The sequence below is a fragment of the Agelaius tricolor genome, unplaced genomic scaffold (assembly GCF_023055355.1).
Source record: "Agelaius tricolor isolate 1412-34295 unplaced genomic scaffold, bAgeTri1.0.p SCAF_2, whole genome shotgun sequence".
NCBI classification, from domain to species: domain Eukaryota; kingdom Metazoa; phylum Chordata; class Aves; order Passeriformes; family Icteridae; genus Agelaius; species Agelaius tricolor.
Window position 1 is genome coordinate 84,719,807 of NW_027269262.1, and position 20,504 is coordinate 84,740,310.

The following is a 20,504-nucleotide window of genomic DNA, read 5'->3' on the forward strand; positions in this document are numbered from 1 at the left end:
GTATGTGGAACAAAAGGTGACACTGCTCAGCTTTCTGGTGCAGCAGCAAAGCGCATGCCATGGACGTGTCTGACCCTCCTGAACTGCCAGCAGAGGCTTGAAGTGCTTCCCATGTGAATGCAGCGGCCTGCTGCTCATCCTGTGCCTCCACTGCTAGCTGGAGTTACAGGCATGGCCTGGCCTTGAAGTCAATCCTGAATCTTGACGAAAGGGGAGCAGGGCTGAGAAACTGCACAAATGCAGACCACCTTTTCAAAAGCAGCTTTAATCTTGTACCATAAACCCCAAACCCACTACAGATTGGCTTCCATTGATTAGAACTTGCAGGAATGATGATTTTTAAATTTTTGCAATATCTTTACTGAAGTTATGCTGAATAAATGTAAGAAAAACAACTTTACATATTTGGAAAGAAGACTTTAATGGTGTTGTTATATAGAGTATTGGCCAACTCAAGTGGGTCATCTTCTCTTACTGCCGCCATTATTTCCAGTATTTGACTAAAAAAGAAAGATTTATATTAGAAGACTGAAACCCAGTACTTCAGAATGTACTTCAGATTGCTGCATGTGTATGTACAACTCACTGAGATTAAGCTGGAATAAAAACCTACACTAGGAGCAATAGGGCAGGGTGCTCAGATATGCAAATAGCTTCACTCTTAAGTTACTAACTGCCATTTTCTTTACACTGAACACTGGTTTGCTTACTGGTACAGACTCATCTTTGGTCTTTTGACTCTTGTTTGGAGGTAATTAAACAGCTCTCTGTTTTGAAGGAAGTGTCATTTTGTGGGTGTCTTTATCAATGATCTTCATTTTTCAAACAAAAATTCATTAGCCTGTCAAGGCTAAAGCTGCACTATGAATAAATAGACTGGTCTATGGGAAATCTTAAATTCCAGACACAGCTTTATCAGAGCACAGTGCTGCCAAAGTAACTTACTCCTACTTCCCCATTCTTTAGCTTAATCGTGATTAATGTGCCCAGGTATTTGCAGTAAATATTAAATGAGCAATTTCAAAAGGCTCAGGGCCTCGATACAAGCCAGGAAGAGGAGGCAAAAGAAATGGGATGAACATGATTAAAACCAAGCCACAACCTTTTCTCTGCAATTGCTTTCTTGATTTTGTATCAGTCATTCTTAAAAAAAAAAAAAAAAAAGTAATATTCTGTACCCTTCCAGAGATGTGTCATACTTTGATTTTTTTCCAGTAGCAGCAAAAAAACTTTAAACTCCAATTTGAAAAGTAAGAAACTTAAGCTTGGTAGTAAGGTTTGGTGGGCTTTGGATTCTGCCTCTAAGCTGAGGCAATAGCTAAACTTTTTTTGAAAGACAGCATAGGAGAAGTTGCTCCTAATAATTACATTATTGAAAATATTTTCCTAGATGCAGAATTAGCAGTGAGATTGAGTGAGATCAGGACTACACCGAAATAAGTAACAAGTATCAAAGAATTTCACCCAAGAAGACTTAGGGTTTACTTAACTCTCCTCACTTGGATGCAGTAGAAAACTGTAAGTTACTGTAACACTGTGTATGTGAAACTGCAGAAGGAGAAAAGACAAGTCTCTTGTGGCTAAACTTTTTAAAAAATAGCTTCCAAGGGGAGTAGTTCTAAATATATATATATATGAAGCAGAAATATCACTATCAAAACTGAAAGGTGTCCAAAAAGCACTACCAAAACCAGACAAATGGTAATTTCCTCCTGCCAACTGAGCTGTATTAAACTGTATATATACCTGAAATATTAAAGATGCTTTGTGGACTGAGTAACATTCCCTCACACCAGATTTTGCTACTTGAGAAGTCACAAAATACCAATTATCAGTTACCATTCTTCATTTTTCTTAAGGTTTAAAAAGTTCTTTAAATTCAATTGCTTATAATGAACATTATTGGGATAATAATTTCAAAGGTTGAGCCAAACAGTATTTTTTTCATAAAAGAAGGCAAAAGCCAAAGCACAGCATTTGTGTAATAATCTTGAGTGCATTTGTGCACTCTGCATCTATGCAGAACACACTGTGCATTTCGAGTTTGGGGGTTTCTGAAACATTTCTGTAAACTACAAGTAAGGCAGCAGACAAATATGTGGGGGGTGTCATTGACGTATGGGCTGGTTGAAATAGTAACAGTGGAGGCCCTTCACTTGTGATCAGAAGAGTGTTTTCTATTGATCTCTTCCACAACTCCAAAATCATGGACTGACCCTAGAAAGTCTTAAAATACTGAAGTAACCCTTCTGTGCTAATGTGTCCTCTTCACTTTTAAAATTAAAAACAAAAATTAACAAATATTACAATTGACCTAATTGCATTGATTATATCTGAACACTAGGAGATGTCACCATGTAAGCTTAAACTGTGCTTTTACATCATCAGTGGTTTTCCAAGTTCTTTCATGTCTGGAAAAGCATCAGATTTCCCTTCACTTCTCAAATTCTTGTTTAGACACCTTAACTGCATACCTGGATCTTTAGTATTATCCTGAGCAGTATTTCAAAATCTAGACAGGGAATTCTGAAAATATAGTATTTCATCTATTTAATAGTATTTAATGCAGATAGCTAAACATTTCACTAAAACAATTACACATTTTCCTCTTTTTCACACTTCTGTGAGGAACTGCGTGGAAAGGAGGCAGAAAACAGTGTCTGTGCTTACCAATTCTGTTCATAAGCCCCTGGAGTTTTCTTTCACTACTCTGTATCTTGGCTGCTGTCATTCATATCTAAATTTCACAGGATTCTTTGAAGCACAACAGCAGAAGTAAGAAACTTCCCTGACAAAATGCATGTTGTGGCAGTTTGTGTCACAGGCACTGCTGGTGCCTCAGCACTGTCCCACCTGTGGGACTGTCCCCTGATCCCCAGGGCTGGATCAGTTTTTAAAATTACTTGAACAAAAACTGAGTGCAATGAATATTCAAGTCAGGTTACTTCGGAGGGTTTAACCTCTTCTACACTGCATCAAGTGAAAAAATTAAATTGGTACTGGAGCACTGTACATCCAGAATAGCTGAAGTAAGGAAAATTAGGATTTCTAATTTTTTCCACAGCTTATAAAGCAAAACCTTGCACAAGGTTCAGTATATTTAGAATTAATTTATATTTTCTACATTACTAGTGAACTGGGATTTTTCTATTTTTTTTTCACATCAGAGTTGAAGAATTTAAAGTAAGAGTGCAGTGGTACACTTACATTATATGGCAGGGTTCATTTCTGTCCTTCAAGCAGTGCCCTTTTTCCCATTTCTTTTTTGTAGGAAATGTAGTTTTAATGTATTTTGATCCAGCATGAGTATTTTTCACTCCACACCAAGGTGCATCTAGTTTAATTTGAATGAAAGAATTAGGAGTGCACTTGTTTCAGAATGGCATGAGATAGTTTGATTGACTACTTCTACAGACAAAAGCTCCTGCAATCTCCTTCCAGCAACGACCTCCAGCTCAAAAGGAAATTTAGGAGCAATTTAACATCCTGGATTTTTATATGACTATCTTCAGGATTTTACACTTGAAAAGATCAGCAATAATAATACATAACACTAATTTCCTCTGACATGATAAAGAGAGCCAGATATATTGCAAGCATTCCACAGAAACTTCCTGTATAACAGGTCTGTACTTCACGTGCAAATACATTTAAGGATTTAGCAGTTTGCAATTTTCCTTTCTCAAGAGTGAGACATTAAAATAAATACTGTATTTGTACTGTCAGTTATTGATAACTGAACATGAAAAAAGAGAACACGACATCCCTAATCAGTCCCTTAAAATGACTGCTCAGTGGGCTAAGAGGGGAATTCAAGCATTCTTCCACCTATTCCACTTAAAGAGCAGTTCTTTCCAAATGCCATTACTGCACAGCCATTGCCCAATGCTTGGCACATCTCCAGCAAGCTACATTTTAAAATATACTTAAGCAGGATTCTGGTACATTTAAAAATCCAAGTTGTCAATTTGTCATTTTCATCTTCCCCTGCAACGTCAGGAACTGACACAGCAGCTTTTTCCTTCCAGCAGAAGGCTGGAAAATAGTAGTTCTGTAAACTGCTTTCTCAAGTAAAGAAAACAGCCAGTGTTCTGAATTCTTTAGGTCTTGATTCTGCTTTATGATTGCTACACCAGTATATCTCATTGCCATTGTCACAAACTGACCAAGATACAAAATCTTACCAGTCTCTATCATTAATCGTTCACTAGGAATTGATTTCAGTGTTTCCAAGTTGGCTTCTGTTTTCAGTGAACTAGAAAATTTAGAGTTTGGTTAAAAAAAAAAACCATAAAAAGCATATTAAAGTGTTGTGCCTATTACAGTGTTTTGTGGCAAAGACAGCTCCCTAAATAATTTTGTTCATTAATGAAATTTGCTTCCTTTTTTAACAATACTGCCTGTAAACTAAAACTGTGCAGAAAACAGCAAATTTAGAGTTAGTGGAGAGGCCATCTCACCCCAGTAAGCTGCAGAACCCCTTTGGCTGCCCTTGCTTGCCTGTGACAGCCTTTGTACCTTACAAAGTGGTGCTGGCTGGCATTTGGCCAGGTGACTGCTGAGAATCCAGACTGCATAACCAGGAGATGAGGCACTCACGTTACATTTGCATTACTCCAGCATTTGACAGGCACCTTAAAGTCAGGCTGTTTTTTAAATGCTCCTCAGAAGGAACCTTCCCATGTTCAACAACCTTATTTAATTACAAGCAAGGACTGTCCTGAAGGTAGTAGAGTGGACATGGATTAGCTCACTGAGCTGCACAGCAAGAGCTTTGATGGCTAACAGACTAATGTGAGCAATTCTAAATCTGTCAGATGATTAAGGGTCTAGTGAGCTTTGAAAACTTGACCTCACTGTTTAAAAGAAAGCAATGAGTTCACTACAGCTGCTATTTTAAAGCAGTTGTATTTCTTGTAAAGAACTTACCAGCCATTTATTCCGATATAAAGATCCAAATCTATTAGAGCTGCTGCTTGTTCCTTTGTGCCATCAAAAGAATGTACCTAGAACATATAAATATAGATACACAGACATATAAAAATACTAATGTACTTCTATTAAAATTCCAGTCATTCAAAAGTATGTATTACCTTTTATTAGCATCAAATATCTTCAACAGTATGCATTACACTTCATGACAGACATCAAGATGGGACATGGCTCAGTTGATTCTGAATTTGAGCAAAGTTCAGGCTGAAGTGATCTGAATGCTGCACTAGAAGTGGTTACTACACTTAAAACAGTGATAGAGATGTGTAAAAAGGCCTATCCAGTGATACTCTTTTGGCCCTGGAACTCCCTGTAACTGGGAGATCATACTCAGGAAGTAATCCTGTGCATGCTGAATTTTTATATTCTTTCCTCAGTACTCCCTTCAAGGCACTGTCAGGGCCACCATAAGAGCAGCATTCTGTTCTCCACAGGTGTCAGCTAGTCCACTGGAACTAGCAAGACAGTCCATTGGTCATTCCAGAGAGGAAAGTGGAGGGTCACAAGTTACACAGTGTAATGCAGCTGGGAACTGCATCTTCTCAGCCTAAGTGGAGCAAAGAGACTGTCTGCTCTGCTTCCCTGTGCTGTGACAGGGACAGGCAGTTGAAGATGCCTGCTCGTTTCTCCCCTCTTTCCTGGCTATGCAGGCAAAAAGAAAGGGAGGAAGGAAGGAGAGACTTCATTACACATGCAAAGCACTGAGTGTGGGGAAGGGTTTTGTGGGAACAAAGGACAAACCTGAGGACTGCAATATTCTTGTAGGAGGTGTGGTGTCATGCCAGAATCACGAGCATTTATTACTTTTGAAAAATTCAGTCATAATGGAAACCTGAAAAAGCATTGCTGGACTTCCCATTTCACCCAAAGCTTTTCCTGTTAGACTTGAATTAAAAAACGTGATCTGAATATCTAAAGACATAAAGTAATCAAAAGTTCCATCTGGATCTAATTTGAAAACTATGTCCAACGTCAGAAGCAAATGTCTGAGGTTATGGCTTCCACTGGGAACAAGCATCTAAATGATCTGTGGTCTGAATGCACTGCAGTTACAGACACTGAGGAGTTGGGAAAAGGCCAATGTCAATTATGAGGTGCTCAGACTGTCCTGCTGGCAGGCCAAGAAAAACTGTTCACATCAGCTGCAGAGCTTTTTCTCAGCCTATCTTCTAACCTTGCAAAAATCCTGTTGAATAAGCAATGAAAATAAAAATAGCAAAAGGGACTGGAAAATTTACTAATTAATAACAGCTTAAATGATGTAACAGGAAGCCTACACAGATTCTATGACAAACAAGAAATTGCATATTAAGCAACAATATTCACACACATGCATAGAAAAATGAATGCTACACTGAAGTCCATACTTACCACCCCTCCTACTACTCTATCTCTGTTTCTTCTCATTATGTCTAGGAAATGAAATAAAAATATAAAACAGCTTTATAACAGATGAATATAGAAGATTTTTATATTCAGAATTTGATCTAAATATGAAATTCTCAAACAAAACCCACCTAAAAATTCAGCATGTGAGTTTCTACAGTGCAGAAACATGGGCAGCTGCATCTGCTCTGACAAGTCAAATTGTTTTTCAAAATACCTGTAAAATAAAATTCACCTTTAAAGAGAAACTCAGTGCAATAACAAAGACAGTAAAAAAAATTTACCCAAGCTTCTGTCCTCCAGCGCTAAAGACAGAATTAATGGATTTGCCATGCAAAAGTTCTTATTTGTGCAAGGATTTAAAAGAACCTCTTTCCTATGTGTATTGCCACAGCTGTGATCTATGCTTGAAGACAGGTAAGTGGCCAAGAGCCTCAGTACTGCAGAATGTATGTATGTATACATGCTGAGCATATACTCTGGTGTAGTGTGGGTGCTGGAGTTCATTTTTTTAAATTTATTTATTTATTTTTCACGGAAGAGGAACTGACTGTTCTTTCCACAAAGTTCTGAAATGTCAGGAATGGGAGAGTGAGGATGACAGAGGCCACTATTTCAAGAAGCACTCATAAACACAATGAGGGTGAGCAGGGGGGCACTGTGCAGGCTTCTCCAGCCTCCAGTGGCCAAAGTGCATCAGAGCTGCTGACCTGTGAGTAACAATCCACTCTCTTGGGGTGGAACAAATATCAGATTAGACACCATACTTCTGCCTATTGTCTTTACCTGTTTTCCCTCCCTTCCTCTGTGTTTCTGCATCCTTTCCTTTTCACTCCTTTTTATCCCTCTCCAACTCTGTACTCCTCAGAGCTGCTCTTGATGGGGGGGTAACAGGGAAGCCCCACCCTGTGAAGAGACACTGGAATGTTGGCAGAAGGAAGGTAAGGAGGCAGCCAGGTTCCCCAATGCAATTGCCAAAGGAAACTACTCAGCACTGAACTAACCTGTGCTTGTCATTAGCAGGAGCTCTGCAATTACCATCCCACATCTCTGCTGCCCTGCTCCACCCAGGCAGGGAAACCACCCATGCTCAGGAACACAGCAGAGGAACTTGAGCATGGCAGAAGGCCAGCAGTGCATGGGTGACTCAGTGTCCTCATGCCATTTGAAAGATGATGTTACTTGGGTGAAGCAGGAGAACAACAATGCCCATCCCAGCAGGCTGGGGCTCCAGGCACATATGGATTTCTTGAGGTGTTGCTGTTAAAACAGTCCAGGGCACTGGGAAATTCCCACCACCAGCTATCACAGCCATTTCAAAGGGAAACTCCAGTGATCATATGCTGCTGTGTATCAGTCACTTATCAATCAGGGGTAAGTGGCAGCAAACCATTAGTTTGATTTACATTTTCCTAAAAAAACCAACCAAAAAAACCCATCCTAAACTAATATGCAATTGGTCATTTAATTTAATGTCATTGTCACTGTTTTCTGTATATTACAAATTGATATTTCTCAGATCAAAGTTACCTTCCCTGTTAATCAGTGCAAATCTTTGAGATAAGAGGTTAAACAAATTAGCTGTAACCTTGAAAACTGACATGAAAATTCATGAGAATGCATTACACCTACTTTGAATCTTCTTTGTCTAGATATCGTGCTTAGTTTAGCTTGTTTGACTAAATAAAAATTAATTGCAATTCATGATTGCTCTTGTGGTTAAATAGCTACAATTGTTTGATTTTTGGTGTCAGTTTTCTTTTAACAGAATACTTGTTTCATATGGGAAAGAGGTTTTAGAGACAGAACTGCAAGTAATCTCTCTAAGTAACCTACTAGCCAATTTCCATCTAATTTTGAGAAGGATAGAGCCCTTTAAAGTACAAAGTTTAGTGTCCCTGCAAATGGAAATGTAACTCAAGCTTTTTCCATTCCTAGCAACAACAAAGCCCAACTCATGTTGAAAGGGGAGGTGGATGGGGCAGTTATTGAAGAGACAAAAATAATAATTAAAAAAAAATTTAAAAGCCCAACCCCCGGAAAAGCATGAAGAAACCAGACATACAGTGACCGGAATGATAATAAAATAACTCAGTAGGAAACTAACCATGATGAGTTCCAGTGCTTAAGGAACAACCTGTTCCTTTGAGCAAGCTTAGTTTTGACCATCACGTTCAAATGCTACAGGATCAAGACAGTAAAGGAGCTAAAGCAAACTGACCTTGCTGAGGCAGATCACCAGACAAACACTTCTGATTTAATTTGAGTAATGGTGCATGTGATATTGTGATTATACAGACCCCTCCCAGTAGTACAGAAGATGTCAAACTTCTATATGCTTACCAGGGCATTTATAACACAGCTTTCACTTTAATATGAAGGCAGTACCTTCATCTTACTACCATTCAAATCACCACTTTCTGTTGGAAAAGTTCTGAGAATGGGAAGATTTCTGAAATAAAAAGTTCTTAGGAACACTACAGCAAAGAAATTTCATCTTTATTAGATTCTTATTAACTTTTAAACTGAAAAAAAGCATCAAAAATAATGTACAGGTGAAAATTATACAAAAGAAAACACAGCATAACCAGCCAGAAAAACGTTGGTTAAGTACTAAATGAAACAGAGGTCATGCTCTGATATTTGCTGGGAAACAAACCTACTGCTCCTCTGTGGGGAAAGTATGCAGCTGCGTGCCAGCGCTCCCCGTGACTGCTGCACCTGAACTCCTGAGCAGCTGCAAACCAGTGAACTGTCCCCATGTATTTCACTCTGCCTTCCTCTGCTTGGTCCACTGATCAGCCTGTCATCTCTTTCTTTACAGCTCTATTTCAGTGCACCCAATTAGCTGCTCTTCAGCTGCAGTACATTGGACAAGGAAATGAGACATATATATTTTCTCTAACATCAAGGCAGTTAAGGATGTTAAAATGTGATACTCCATCAGTATTTTAGTTTGCCACAGAAAAGAAACAGATTATACTCTAAGGTGTGCTTTGCTGAACTTCACATACACTGAATTCTACCAGGACAAAAAGTCCTGTCCCCTTTGCTGAGTATTTCACTGTAGGTCTGTAGCATTATGAAGAATCCTCCTACTGCTAATATGCAGCAATGAGAAAAAACAAAACCAACCACTGCCCCCCAGTGACTAAATTACTCAAAACAGTAACATGCAAATGTAATTCATTAATCACTCATCTTATGTGAATTTATCACCTATATCTTTCAATCAGTTCCCTCAGCAGAGAGAAGTTCTCAAATGAAGAATACAGCCTGATTGTAGGGGCTGTGGTAGCTTCCTTCCATTCAGCATCTATGCTGCACCTCCTGAGACAACCTTTACTATCAGCTCCCCATTATCAGCTAACACCTTCCTTACTAAAAGCTCTTCTTTACCCACTACTTTTACCACTGCTTTTGATAGCTCTGCTCCTTTCCTCATGCCTTTCACTCAACAACCCAACTCTTTCACACACTACATTTATGAGGGTTTTTCCCCATAATTCCCTTAGAGCTCTTAACTATTAGCAAGAATTAACATCTGTCACACCCAGAAATCCACAATTTCTGGTCTATTTTACAGAAAAAGACATGTTGGCATATGTCAATGAGCACATTGCACTATTTGAATGTAGGCATATTTCTTTCAATTCCCATTTCTGCCAAAAAGCTCTGGGCCCAACCTTACAAATTTCAGGACTAGATGTGACAGTAAGTTACATGGCAGAATACAAGATAGAAAACACTACTGTAAATTGCTACAAGTCAATTCACAGTCATCAAAAGTTTCTTACTTGAGTTGGATGTCCTTTGGGCAAAATTCTAATCTATCGAAATCTACAAACACAAAGAACAAAAACCCCATTTAGTATTTTAGGATTTCTTTTAGGATATGTCTAGAAAAAATAAATATTGAAGTAGTAAGAGTACACTTACCTAAGCCACATTCTCCAACTGCTACTACCTTTGTCCTGTTTTTTTCAATCAGATTTTTTAATTCAGATAAATACTGTTCAGGGCTACTCTGCTCAAATTCTCCACAGCGAGTAGGATGACAGCCGACTGTACTGAAAAACATGTCTAAAACAAGAGAGTATTAGCAGGTTTTAAGGAAAAAAAAAAAAACAAAAAAGAAAATTTATTTAAGGTATAGACAACATCACCTCTGGAGATTTTTTTATTGGTCACAATTTTAAAAGAAAACTCCCTTTGACCGTATTTTAGTGACAATTTCATTAGACAGACATTTTCTCTCTTAAAAATGTCAAACAGTATCTCCAGTGGGGGCATGTGCACATGTCTTCTTTTAGTACACATTATTTGGTGTACTCCAAAACTGCAGCTTAGAGCTGAACTGTTCTGGTGGAGCAGCCCCCAATAAATCATACAATTGTTGAGACTGGATGAGACCTCTTGAGATTATTTAGAAATACATCTTGTTCAAAATGCATCAGCTTATCCCAGCTGTAAGAACTGCAGAGAGCATTTCCCTCGTGTCCCCTGCATAAGCTGTTAGAGAATTTCAGAGCTCACATCTCCTGATTTACCCAAGTATCTGATCTAGATTACCATGCCAATACCAACATTTCTGCTAAGTGTAAAAGCACTGGGGAAGGGAAAAAACAGGTAAGGCCCTGAGCAACTGGCCCTAATGTTCAAGCCAGTCCTGCCTTCCTGATGGGAACTGGGGATGTGGACTGGCTTGGACCAAATTATCTCCTTGGGTTCATTCAAACCAAAATTATTTTATCTTTCTGTTAGTAACAGTACTTTATCATGTGTTTTAGTTCAAATACATATTTAAGTAATTAGTGGAATGAAATCTGCCTAAAGAAAAAAGAAGAGCCATTCTCCTTTCACAGAAAGGAAGGAAAAGCCAGAGGAATGATCAAAAGAAAGATACCTCTCTTGATCAAGCTGGTCATAATAGACTTAAAAAACAAACAAAGAGCCAACAAACCCCATATATTTCACAACATGTAAGCACTTTATCTTATTTCTAGAACAGAAATTTGTATCAATATTTTTATTCCAGAAATTTTCTATAATTTCTGTTTTTATTTAGAAATAGAACATGCAGGAAAAGAGTGATTCCTTCCAGCATCAGGGATCTAAAGAGCAACACACAAACTCATACACAATGCATTCATCCCACTGCAAATGTAATTTCTGAAATGTAATTTCTCATTTGAATCTGAGAGTCTGTAAACACCTCTGAGGCAGGTCCTCTTGAACTCAATTCTGAGAGCAGAGGTTATATTTTTGACCGACAATGTAAATTTAAAGTGAAAATACCATTTGTCTGGGCCAGCTGCAATGCATCTTTACTATCTTCTAGACTCCCACCTGTAATCAAAAACTTGAAACAAGAGAAATACTGTCAGTGTGGATGTTCTTTGAACTTTAAACAGAATGTTTTAGAAAACACACAAATACAAGGAAAGATCTCAACAGAGAACATCAGAATACAATTACTAACATACATAAAACAAGATTTCATAAATCAGCAATAAACCTCAATGGTCCTCAGGAGCTAGTAAATACAGTAGGCTGTAAACTATTTTTTTTTCCCTCTTATTCAAGTATCTTGTATGTTAAGCATTTAAATCACTAAAGGAATAAAATACTTCAATTTGCAGCAATATTAGCTTCCTCACACAATGACTGAAGACTGCATTTATCAAGAATTGATACTTAGAAATATTCTCCCTGTCTTACAGCTGTGGAAAGACCCAAAACAAGACATGAGTAAATAGTTAAACCAAAAATTGAGTCTGTATCAGAGCTGGGATTATAAATTTAAGAATTTCCATCTCTGATCTTTTATTTTTACCTTAACATTATCATAGGAGAATTGTTGCCTACAATGTACTTTTTGAACCACCACTTGCAGAATATTTCACCCTAGGTTGTAACAGCCATGTCTACACTGGTTTTGGACAACTCTTCCCCTGCAGGTGCTATCCAGCAGGCTCTGTCAGCACCAGCTCAGACATTCCCACACTCCCAGGGCACTCATGACACATCCCAACGACATCACTGAGAAATGTTAAGCTGAAAATGGCTCAGTGCATACATGACATAGAGCAAAATTTCACAAAAAATTACCATAAAGCAGCAGCTATACAGAAAAATAAAAGTACTTTCCAATCAGCAGATTAAGGTTCTAGGCAAGCAGGAACAATCCGTGATTGAAAAGGCTTCTGACACTGCAGGCCACTAGCAAGACTGAGAGCAACTAAGGGCAGGAACTCCTGCACAACATTTCTCAATCCACTGTGCATCTTGAGAAAGTTACGCAGATAATCTATTTTTGATGATAATTTTTTTAAAAATTACACTTATTTTCAGAGGGTGGTATAAAAATTAAATAGCACTTAGACAGCACATAAAAATGTGACCTCACTCCTGTATTTGCTGCAGTGAAGTAAGTTCTCCATCACTAGTTTTCTTCTTTTGCTTCCCAGTGCATTTCCCATTCTTTTCAGATGAGAATTTTTCAACAAACTCCCAAGATGCCTGTTCCTGCTATAGGAGCATTTGCTTCTTTATTTCTAATCTGGTAGTGCAGTAGAACAGTTTGTGACAGTATGCACTGTATTCTATGGTAATTCATTTTTTTGTCAAAAATTTATTCAGTTTTGAGAGAAAGGGAGACAGGCTAAACTATGGGATGTGATGCACTGCTGGAAATACCAATTTCACGTTCTGAGTTACAAATTCTCTCATAAGGATGTTGTTTTAATACATGTAAGCCAATATTTACAAGCAATGAGTAAGATGTCTCAACTGTGTTTGTGGGCACTCCCAGCTCTTCTGCAGTTTCCAATTTCCTTTACATATAGAAATATCTGAAAACCTCAATCAGAAGAGTTTGATCTTCAGCAGTAATTGTTGATTAAGAATCACAGAATCATTAAGGTTGGAAAAGACCTCCAAGACAACTGAGTTCCATCTCTGACTGATCACTGCCACCCTGTCAACTAAACCAGAGCACTCAGTGCTACATCCAGTCATTTCTTGACCATTTCCACGGGAAGATGATCAGCACTTCCCTGAGCAGCCTGTTGCAGTGCCTGACCACACTTTCCAGGAAGAAATTCCTCCTTGATGTCCAACCTGAACAGAGCCTGAGGTCATTTCTTCTGTCACTTCTTGCCTGGGAAAAGAGACTGACCCCCACCTGGCTACAGCCTCCTTCCAGGAGTTGTAAGTGATGAGGTCTCCTCTGAGCCTCCTTTTCTCCAGGTTAAACAATTCCCAGCTCCCACAGCTGCTCCACATTGGATTTACTCTCTAAGAGCCACACGGAATATAAGAAAAAAGGAATGGTTGCCTATAATGCAACATGGAAAATTATTTACCACTTCATGGCAGCAGGTCAGAGGAGAATATCTTTCTGTTGAAACTGTACAACTTCTACCTCCACATCACCTATAGTATCACTGAACTCAAACAATCAGCTTCAATAATGATCTGTGCAAACGGAAAAACCACGCTCTGCACAGAACACTTTTGTTTTGTGCTACTGAAGGAAGTTACTGCATCCTCTATTTCAGTCCCACAAACATTGTTTTAGTGGGAGAGCACTAAAAAACCAAACATTAAAAAACAGCTTAAAATTTTAACACCATTTCATTATAAGAAATTACCTTTTTAATGCCAACTTTGACTGCTCTCTCTATTACATCCAGAAAGTCATCTGCAAAAGTTCATAAAAATGTCATAAATTGAACTTGAGGTTTTACAGCATAGTTTAACTACTTTTCAATTTTCATGCAGTCAAAATTCTTATAATTAAATCTTTAAAACATACTTAATTAATCTTTATAAGACAATAACAAAGTGCAATAACTGGATATCCAATTTAAATCTGTGAAGTCAGTGGAAGTTTCTCCACATACTTTAGAAGGCTCTCTGCTTTTACATCCATATCTAAAGGTCACAAGAGCAAAAAGCCCCAAATAATAATTAGTAACTGTGATTCAGCAATGCTATAGATTGACAGAGCACTGTTCATAACTCTCATATCAGTTTATCGATGCAATCCTAAGTAGATTAGCAAGTGTCCATTTTGCTCCAGAAGCAGTTACCTGCATGTAAAAAGCAATTAAGACAATGCATTTTGGTTAGGGTAGCCAACTTAGTTAGTCAGGCTTTCTTTTTTAAGCCCAAGTACTTAAGGAGGAGAAGAAAGAAACCCTAACATCATGTTCTGACATGCAAGAGGCTTCTAATTCAGCAAAAGGGATCCTGTCTTCCAGCAGAGATAAAGAAATATTTACCTTGATGTTTCTGTGTTCCCCTGTAGATTCCTCTGAACATAGGATCTGTCAGGTTAATACCAATGTCTATGGAAAACCAAAAATAGAAATTAGAAGTTATAGCTGTTCTGTATTTTACTCTGAGTATTAATAACCTAGGGAAGACAACAGAAACCCTATCCAAACCCCGAACTAGCACACTGGTAAGTCATAAAATGTTTAAGCATATGTTTACTTGCATAACTTGAAAACTTACACCTTACTAGAAGTGACAGAAAAATTAAACTTTTCCCTCGGTACAACTTCAGACTTTCTGTGAGTTTATTACATACGTCCTCATAACCACCAAAGTGAACACGCATATGTTTTTATTGCAAACACATCTGCTTCTCACACGAAAACACAAATGTATGCAAACAGACATTAAAGAAGGGAAAATGCAGCATCTCCCATACAGCCTTTCACGGGTGGGAGCAGCAGCAGAGGAAGGCCTCCTAAGGGCTGCCTGTTCTCCCTCCTAGTGCCGTCCCTGGGCCATCCCAGCCACCCGGCAGCACTGACGGGACACCAGCAATGCAGGTACCGGCTGGAGCTGCCCAGCCCGGCCCGGCCCAGCAGCCTCGGCCCAAATACCGGCTCCAGAGCAGCCACCTCTGCAGCTGCCAGCGCTTCCAGCGCGGATTCTAGCGGAAAGGGGAATTTTCCAAGGAAATACTAAGCTGCTCTGCAACACGTAGGGCCTTTTGAAGTTATTTACACGCTTTCCGTCGAATTTCCTAAAAATACTTACATTTTCACCCAAGCCAGTTGCATACAATCAGAAACAACCACGACTAATGCACCAAGGCGGGACAGGGAGCGAAGGGCGGCCGAGCCCCGGAGCTGGGGGTAACGGAGGAGCAGCAGCCCCAGGTGCCGGACACAGCACAAACATTCCCAAACGCTTCCAGGGGCTCCAAGGCCGCCGAACCTCGGGACACCGGGAGGGACCGCAGGAGGCGACAAGCAGGGACTGGGGCAGGAAGTGACAAGCCCTGGCAGAGGGGCTGGGACAAACCTAAGAGACTGTAATAAGCCTGAGAGACTGCGACAAACCTTGGGTAAGGGGTAGGAGGCGACAAGCACTGGATGAAGGGCTGGGACAAGCCCTGCCACTGCCACAGCTCAGCCCGAAGCCCCGTCCGCTGAGCGCGGCCCCTCACGCAGTGGGGTAGCGGCGGCCGCCTCGGCCCGGCACCGGGCGAGGAGCGGGGGCTTGGGTCGAAGACCCGGGGACAGAAACCCCCTCTCTCCCCACCGCCCCCTCACCGATGAACTTGGCGCGGCTCATGGTCCCTCCGCCCTCCCCATCATCCCCTCACCGATGAACTTGGCGCGGCTCATAGCTCCTCCGCTCTCCCCACCGCCCCCTCACCGATGAACCTGGCGCGGCTCATGGTCCCTCCGCCCTCCCCATCATCCCCTCACCGATGAACTTGGCGCGGCTCATGGCGGCTCCGGGCGCGCCCCGGCGGCGGCAGCGGCAGCGGCAGCGCGGGCGGGCGGGGAGGGCGGGGCCGCGCCCTCTCCCGGCATGCCCCGCGCGGAGGGAGGCCCGCGGAGCCGGGCGCCATGGCCGCCTACCTGACGCACCAGCAGAAGGTGCTGCGGCTGTACAAGAAATCCCTGCGGCACCTCGAGTCTTGGTGCATCCATCGGTGAGGGCGAGGGGAGCCGGGAGCGCTGGCCGCCCTCACATCGGGGCGCTCCGCCCCGCGTTGGCTGGGCCCGGGGTGGGGGTGGTTGTTTCCTCCTCACTGTGAGTGACCTCTGTCCGTAGAGACAAGTACCGCTACTTCGCCTGCCTCCTGAGGGACCGCTTCGATAAGAACAAGGATGTGAAGGACATGGTGAAAGCCACCGAGCTGCTGAAGGCCGGCGAGGAGGAGTTCTGGGCCAGCCAGCACCCACAGCCGTACGTCTTCGCCGACTCCCCCGGGGGCGTTGCGTACGAGCGGTACGAGATGTACAAGGTGAGACAAGGGACAAGGGGACAAGGGACTCCCAGCCGCTCCTGCTGGGCGCTCCTGCTCTGGCTTTGCTCCTGTTTTGTGTCGCTTGTCGTGGGCAGGGCCGCAGCTTGGCTCGGCAGGGTCACTTCACCGCTCCATGAACACCTCGCTGCTTGTGTGGGAGGAGCTGCTCTGGTCCTTGAAAATGGAGTTTCTTGATCAGTTTGAGCGCCGCTACTTGTTCTTTTGGGATTTTTTCCTGGGGATAACCATGTGCTCTTTTGCCAAGCAGGTCAGGCTGGCACAGGAAGGGACGTGAGCAGTGCCCAGGGAGCTCTGCTGCCTCCCGAGCACAGCCTGGCTTCCTCTGCTCGGTTCAGGTGTCACCTTGGCTGTGCGGACTTCCCTTCACTCAGTCCTATGGTTCTTCCAGCATTTGAGTAGTGGTACAAGTTACCATTTCCCTTCATGTGCTGCAGTGCCAGATTGAGCAGTTTGTGTGCTGCTGAGGGAGAGCAGCACTGCCTGGAAATAGAAGCCTTATGTTTAGACTGTTAAAGGCACTTCTACAGGTATTGACTATCAAGGTTGTTTTATTTAGGAGCAAAAGTTCCCTAGAAAAACACAGGGACTTTGCTTTTTTGGCATCATCTTTTTAATGCATTAGAAGTTAATACTGGGACTGCTTGCACCCATTTCCTCCCAAATTTGAAAAAAGTGCTGGCACAAGACTGGATCTGGTCAGATCTTTTTGCATATTAAGCCATGGAAAAAGAAAAATATGACAGATTTATCAGGGGTAGAATAAAGAATATATGAGTGAAAAGAGAAGAGAAGAACTTACTTAAACTGGTGCCAAGGTCAAGGACCTGAACAGTAGTAGATAATAGTGACAGAGAGTGTGGACAGAAAAAAAGGCAGCTGAGCAATAAATGATCAATATTAGTCTTCATACAGAAACACAGACTGGGTTATGCTTTCTTTTGCCAGTTTGATGGGCTAAAACTGTCTTAACAAAATGACTGTCACAAGGTTTTGGCTGGTTTGTGTATCAGTGACTGTCCATTGTGGATGCTGCTCCAAAATGTAGGTTTTAGAACTCAGGCTGATTGGTGGTTTTAATTGGAGCTTACTGTGGGTGGATATTTACTTCAGCAGCTGTGCTATTTCCATTCAGTCAAACATTTGTTCTGTGATGAGAATCACAGCAGGAAGAGAAAAGTGTGAATGTCACTAAATGTATGATGGTACTGGAGCAAATTCTTTCTTTTTTTTTTTTTAATTGGGTGTTTTGGTGGGATTTTGTTTTTTAATCAGTGTTCCTCTCTTTAAAATGTAAACAATTTGATTTTTTTTAAATCACTGCAAAATTATAAATTTTGCTTTTTTCCCTTGTCACAAGGCCTTAGAGGTCAGAACATTCTCAAGATCTTAAAGGCCTAAGAAACTGCTCATTTCTTAGTAGTTGTAGATAAGCAGAAATGAGCTGTACTGTTCTGTCTTTGTCAAGTAAAATAAATCAGTAGTTGGAGAGAAGGATTCCTCTAACCTGCTGCCTTTGAGAGAAGGAAGGGAAGAAATCAGATCTTCTCCTACACCAGATGGAATTATTTTGAGAAGTTTAGAGTAAACTGAGATGACCTGGGACTTGTTTTAGAATGCTGTGATTTAAGCAAGTCACTGTGGTGATTTCCTGTGGATCAGGATAATGTGTGAAGTTTTGCCCTCTGCCACGTGCCTTGAGATAGTCAGGCAGCTCTTAAATGGTGTTTTTATGTAGTACTTTAGAATGGGAAAACCCCCTAGGGAGTAAGACTGGCTTCAGCCTTTGTGTTTCGTTCTTCTGAAGTGTGCACAAATGTGATTTCATATATAAAAAATAGTATTTTAAATGATATTTTTCTTCAACAGATTCCTGAATGGTGCTTGGATTTCTGGCACCCTTCTGAGAAGGCAATGTATCCTGATTACTTTGCCAAACGAGAGCAGTGGAAGAAGCTGCAGAGGGAAAGCTGGGAAAGAGAGGTCAGTGCTTGCTCTATGCAAAGGAAAGTCTCTTTAGCACACAGGTATCCTGTATGGCACAGATGTGTTCTTGGAAAAATTACTGCAGCCTCAGTTAGACTCTTCAGTGCTGGAGCCCTTGTCAGTGTGAAACAACCTAAAATGCCTACACATTTGTTACAGCTTCTGGAGGATTGTGAAGGGAATTTGAAGTTAAAGCTGAACCTGCAGCCTTGTGTTAGTTTGTAAGAGCTGTTACAGCAGTTTTGTGGGGGGGCGGAAATCCAAAGTTGGATGAAAGGAGAATAACCAGAGAATTCCTCTTCTTCTGCTGTGGAGCTCTGACACTTTCTGGTTACACCTTTGAAGGTGATGTGCTGCAGTGGTCATCAGCTGGGCATTGAGACCAATTTCTGGGCCATCCTGAACTGAGATTTGGTTGGAAGAAGTTGGTGTTCTTAGAACAGTCCTCTGTTTCAATTGGATTGTATGGAATGTGGCACTTGTGCTGCTTCAAGAAACAGGTATTGAAAGCCTGTGAGGGGCTGCTGGTGACATGCAGGAACAGAAGTCTCCTATTTACTGACTGCAGGGAAACTTGGTCCAGACTTAGAATTATCTGTCAGCTTCCCGAGCAGCACAATTCAGGCTGTTTGAGAGAGTCATGGTGGATGTGAACTACATGGAAATAATGACCTTTTAAGTGAAATTTCCCTTGTAAATCACTTCTTGCTCCTAGAAATTCCTTCTTAATTAGGTAGTATGAGCCTACAGTGATTACTGAGTGGAAGTTAAAGTTGGGAAACATGAAACCTGTCAGCCAAAGGTGTTACCATTGATTCTTCTCTGTGGAAGTAGAGAAGAACCAGTGGTTCTTCGTTTTGCTCGTTGCCTGGGCACTGGAAATGGAAGTGTGTGTTAATTGCTAAAGCAGTTCTGTGTCTTGTCTTCTAGGTTAAGCAGTTACAAGAAGAAACTCCATCTGATGGTCCAAAAACTGAAGCTTTGCCTCCAGCTCGTAAGGAAGGGCATCTGCCCCCCATGTGGTGGCATCATGTCACTCGACCTCGTGAACAGCCCATGTGAGAGCACCTTGGGTGTGGATGGCAGCAGTCTGTGCTGCAGGCAGGTGGCACCTCAGTGACCACTTGCTCCTCAGAGTAATAAAATAAAGCCAAATAAAGTAACAGAAAAGGTGTTTTTCTGGCACACTGCTCTCCTCTGACACACTGATGCTTCACTGTCAGCTTGTGCAGGCAGTTCAGATCAGCCCCATAACTTGGAATGGGGTACTAAATACAGGCAAAGTGTTAAAGCTGGAGTTAAAGATGCAGCAGCAGACATGGGCTTTAGGTTCTCTTGTAATGAGGGTATTTCTGACCTTGCTGCAGGATAAAGACATCTTTCTCTCCCTTCCCTCCTCCTTAGGCTCTTGGCTGCATTTTTCACTTTTGTATCAAATCTCACAAGACACAAACTTCATTTACAATATGGTGCTTTCCTCATGGCATGGATACCAGTGCTGTAGAAACCAAAGGAAAATTGATCCCCACATAAACTGAAGCCCAGATAACCACTGAGCTGTATCAGTTAACCTGCGTGGGCTGCTGAGGATTGTGGCTGTTGTGTGCCCGTTCCTGGGTCACAAATGGTTCTGGCAGTGTGACACAATGAAGTGGGGACAAAAAGCTGTTTGCTCCTGGCCACATTCCCAAAGCACTGGTACAACACAGGGGAAGTTCTGCTAACATAGTAACTGCCCTGTGAGAGAACAGATGCAATACAGCCACTGAGCAAAAGCTCATAGGAAAACCTGGTCCTTCAGCTGTTTTCCTGTTTTTAGGGCTAGGAGATGTAGGGTGCC

General features: G+C 41.4%; 2 protein-coding genes across 9 annotated transcripts; one reads left to right on the plus strand and one right to left on the minus strand.

The window, feature by feature from the left end:
- Positions 1 to 246: 246 nt before the first annotated feature.
- Positions 247 to 16,212, minus strand: TATDN1 (TatD DNase domain containing 1). Of its 8 annotated transcripts, none has more exons than XM_071421761.1 (12): positions 16,113 to 16,212; positions 14,667 to 14,732; positions 14,034 to 14,083; positions 11,677 to 11,740; positions 10,318 to 10,461; positions 10,176 to 10,218; positions 6,510 to 6,595; positions 6,364 to 6,404; positions 4,930 to 5,006; positions 4,185 to 4,255; positions 3,208 to 3,334; positions 247 to 500 (listed from the first exon to the last, which is right to left on the minus strand). In XM_071421761.1, the coding sequence occupies exons 1-12, from the start codon at positions 16,132 to 16,134 to the stop codon at positions 398 to 400; spliced, it is 894 nt and encodes a 297-aa protein (XP_071277862.1). In that variant the 5' UTR covers positions 16,135 to 16,212; the 3' UTR covers positions 247 to 397. The 8 variants fall into 8 exon arrangements, with proteins under 8 accessions (XP_071277862.1, XP_071277864.1, XP_071277867.1 ...); XM_071421763.1 differs by having other exon boundaries at positions 16,060 to 16,185; XM_071421766.1 differs by having other exon boundaries at positions 16,068 to 16,133.
- On the plus strand, positions 16,100 to 19,834 carry NDUFB9 (NADH:ubiquinone oxidoreductase subunit B9). Its single transcript, XM_071421770.1, is given in 5 exon segments — positions 16,100 to 16,239; positions 16,241 to 16,342; positions 16,465 to 16,657; positions 18,548 to 18,661; positions 19,595 to 19,834. Coding segments are annotated over 5 exon segments (666 nt in total). The 5' UTR covers positions 16,100 to 16,114; the 3' UTR covers positions 19,727 to 19,834.
- The last annotated feature ends 670 nt before the right edge of the window (positions 19,835 to 20,504 follow it).